The sequence below is a fragment of the Mus caroli genome, chromosome 7 (genome assembly GCF_900094665.2).
Source record: "Mus caroli chromosome 7, CAROLI_EIJ_v1.1, whole genome shotgun sequence".
Lineage (NCBI taxonomy): Eukaryota > Metazoa > Chordata > Mammalia > Rodentia > Muridae > Mus > Mus caroli.
Window position 1 is genome coordinate 28268401 of NC_034576.1, and position 3211 is coordinate 28271611.

The 3211-nt window shown below is 48.0% G+C and overlaps 1 protein-coding gene across 1 annotated transcript in view; it reads right to left on the reverse strand.

Annotated features, from left to right (window-relative positions):
• Positions 1-3211, reverse strand: part of Ryr1 (ryanodine receptor 1) — a 127037-nt gene that overhangs the window by 46865 nt on the left and 76961 nt on the right. Inside the window, exons 76-77 of the mRNA XM_021168604.1 lie at positions 655-706; positions 443-517 (exon numbers count right to left, since the gene is read on the reverse strand). Coding sequence (XP_021024263.1) covers positions 443-517; positions 655-706 — 127 coding nt within the window. The remainder of the gene's footprint in view (positions 1-442; positions 518-654; positions 707-3211) is intronic.

A 3211-nucleotide genomic window follows, 5' to 3' on the forward strand; every position in this document is an offset into this window, starting at 1 on the left:
GGAACTCACTTTGTAGACCAGGCTGGCCTGGAACTCAGAAATCCGCCTGCCTCTGCCTCCCGAGTGCTGGGATTAAAGGCGTGCGCCACCATGCCCGGCTCCTCCCTTCCTTTTTTAAAGTGCAAGTTCCTCATGCTGGCCTAGGCTGGCCTAGAACTTATGATTCTTCTGTCTCATCCTTCTGAACACTGGGATGGCAGGTCTCCAACACCACAGCTGGCTGTTGTATTCTACTTTTATCCTTCTCAGACACTTTCTTCCTTGAGAAACCCTCCCTGGCACCCTCTCACTCTGTGTCTGAGCTGCTGTACCGCTGGAGCTGGCCCCATCTTGGCCCTACCCTTCACCAATGCCTCCCTCTGTTGCCACTGTGTGCCCAGGTGCAGCACTCTGGTCACAAACGGAGTGAATGGGAGTCAAGAGTTTCCCCCATCCCCCCTACCTCAAAGGACACCTCCACTTCCTCTTCTTCACCTCCTTCTTCGCCATTTTCCCCGCCCTCCTCCAGGTGGCAGCTCTGGGGAGCAACATCAGTTAGTGAGAGAGCAAAGTGGATGCCCTGTTCCCCACCCACCTCCCTGGGAGCCCCTTCAGTGTGTGGAACACTGTGGCCAGGGAGATGGGAACACCGGCAGAGCTGAGGCAGGAACTCACCTTTGCCATGATGTCAGCATAAGCCATGTATAGGTAGTCCTCGTCCAGTTTGCTGAGGAGGTAAGCAGAGAGACACGCCCAGTGGTGACATCTCGACAACTTTTTTTTTTTTTTTAATTGAGATAAGGCTTCAGGTAGCCCAGGCTGGCCTCAAACTCAATATGGAATAACCCTGAGCCCCTCATCATGGTACCTGCACCTCCTGAGGCCTGGGATTCCAGCTGTGTCCCATCATGTCTGCTCTTTATGGTGTTGGGGATTGAACACAGGGCTTCATCCATACTAGACAAGTAATCTACCAACTGAGCCACGTCCCCAGCCTTTTGTTTGGGGGCAGATTCTGTCGATGTAGCCTAAGATGGCCTTCAACGCTGCTGTCTCATCTTCCTTAGAACTGGGACTACACATATGCAGCACCGTGCCCACCTTGAGGTCCATTTTACAATAGAGGTTTCTCTTTGTTTTAGAACGAAGTCAGGCGCTCTTCATGTATTAACCAATTTATCTCCACAGCAGTCCCATCAAGTATATTACCAGCCCCATTTTACAGATGTAGAAAGAGTCACAAAGGAGCTGGAGAGATGGCTCAGTGGTTAAGAGCACTGACTGCTCTTCCAGAGGTCCTGAGTTCAAATCCCAGCAACCACGTGGTGGCTCACAACCATCCGTAATGGGATCCGATGCCCTCTTCTGGTGTGTCTGAAGACAGCTACAGTATACTCATATACATAAAAATAAATCTTAAAAAAAAAAAAAAGAGTCACAAAGACCTGCTGGCCGAGGCTGCACAGCTTGCTCTGGAATTCAGCCTACATAGAGCAACATAGAGTTACGAGTCTCCCACAGATGGCAAACAAGATACTTGGCTTTTCCACATCCTTTGACGTCAGAGTCTTGACCATGGGCTATGTACATAAGCTTACCAGGGAGGGCGTCCTTTACTGGAGAAAAACAGTTAAAGATCTTGCTGGGGTGGGGAAGGGAAGGCTCCCCTTTCTTCCTGTCTGGCACCAGGTCATGATGTGACCACCCTCTGCTCCACACTCCCAGTGCCATGCCTTTCCCGCCACAGTAGGCTGAAATCTACTGAAACCATCATCCAAAACAAATCTTTTGAAACAGTGTTCAGCAGTGGCGTCTCAGGCTTGCAATCCCAGCGCTCGGGAGGCTCAGGTGATCTGATCTCTATGTGATCCATCCTGGGATCGCTCAAAAGGAACAAAACCAGGTGGGGTGTGGTTCCAGAGCTAGGGAGGCAGGAGGGTCTCTGTGAGTTGCAGGCCAGCCTGGTCTACAGAGAGCTAGTAGGCAGGGCTACACAGTGAGACCTTGTCTCAAAAGGTGGCGGAGGGTTGAGGTGAGAAAGGCACATAGTAAATTCTTTAGGCCTTTCTAGTCAGAAAAGTCTCTGTTGACAGGAAGCCTTAATGAGTAGGTGTGGTTACCTTCGAGTAAAACTTTCTTCAAAAAACAAAAGCAAATGAAACAATCTTTCCTCCCCTTACATAGCTCCTGTGGAGAATGATGCTTATAGTGGCAAGTAAGAAACTGATGTAGACTCCTAAGACCCAAGCTAAGTCTGACAGATCAGAGTCACCCTGCCCAGCCCCAGACACTCTAGAGCTTGATTTCATGCTACGTGAGAAAAATAAATCCCTGTGGGTTTTCATGTCCTCGTTCACAAAATAAAAGGAATTGGTGAGGGTAGTCTGTGTGAGCCAATGTGCATGTCAGGTGCGCAGCATGGCATCAGGCATAATCAAAACTCAGAATTTATTCAAGACAGTGGTTCTCTGTGTGGCTGTGGCTGTCCTGGAACTCACTCTGTAGACCAGAGAGATCCGCCTGATTCTGCCTCATGAGTGCTGGGAGAAAAGGCATGCAATACCCCCAGAGCCTGGCTAATCTTTAAGGTTTAAAAATGTGTGCGTGTGTGTCGTGGATATATATGTATATGTATATGTATATGTATACGTATATGTATACGTACACACACACACACACACACACACACACACACACACTGAGTGCAATACCTTCAGAGGCCATAAGATGGAGCCAGATATCCCCAAACTGGATTTATAGATGGTGGCCAGCGGTTATGTGGATGTTGGTACTGAATATGTGGATATGGGTATGGGGTCCTCTGTAAGAACCACAAGAGACCTTAACTGCTGTGCTACCTCCCCAGCCCCTCAGAAGCATCCTCACGACCATAGTTACTACTAAAATGAATTAATGGCCATTAATTCATTATCAAGTGTTCAAATGAGTTAGAAATGTCTCCATTCCTATCTAGTAGAGAAATTTCATATATGTTGATTCTCTTCACCCCCTGTAATATCATCCTGATCTTTGTCAGACAAATGCTTTTATTCCTCTTGCTTTGTTTTGTTACAGCTCTGGGGGGGTTGAACCAGGGCCTTGTCCCTGCCGAGCAAGCGTGCTACTTCTTAGCTCTATGTCCAGTTCTTTTTTTTTTTTTAAAGATTTATTTATTTATTATATGTAAGTACACTGTAGCTGTCTTCAGACACTCCAGAAGAGGGCGCCAGAT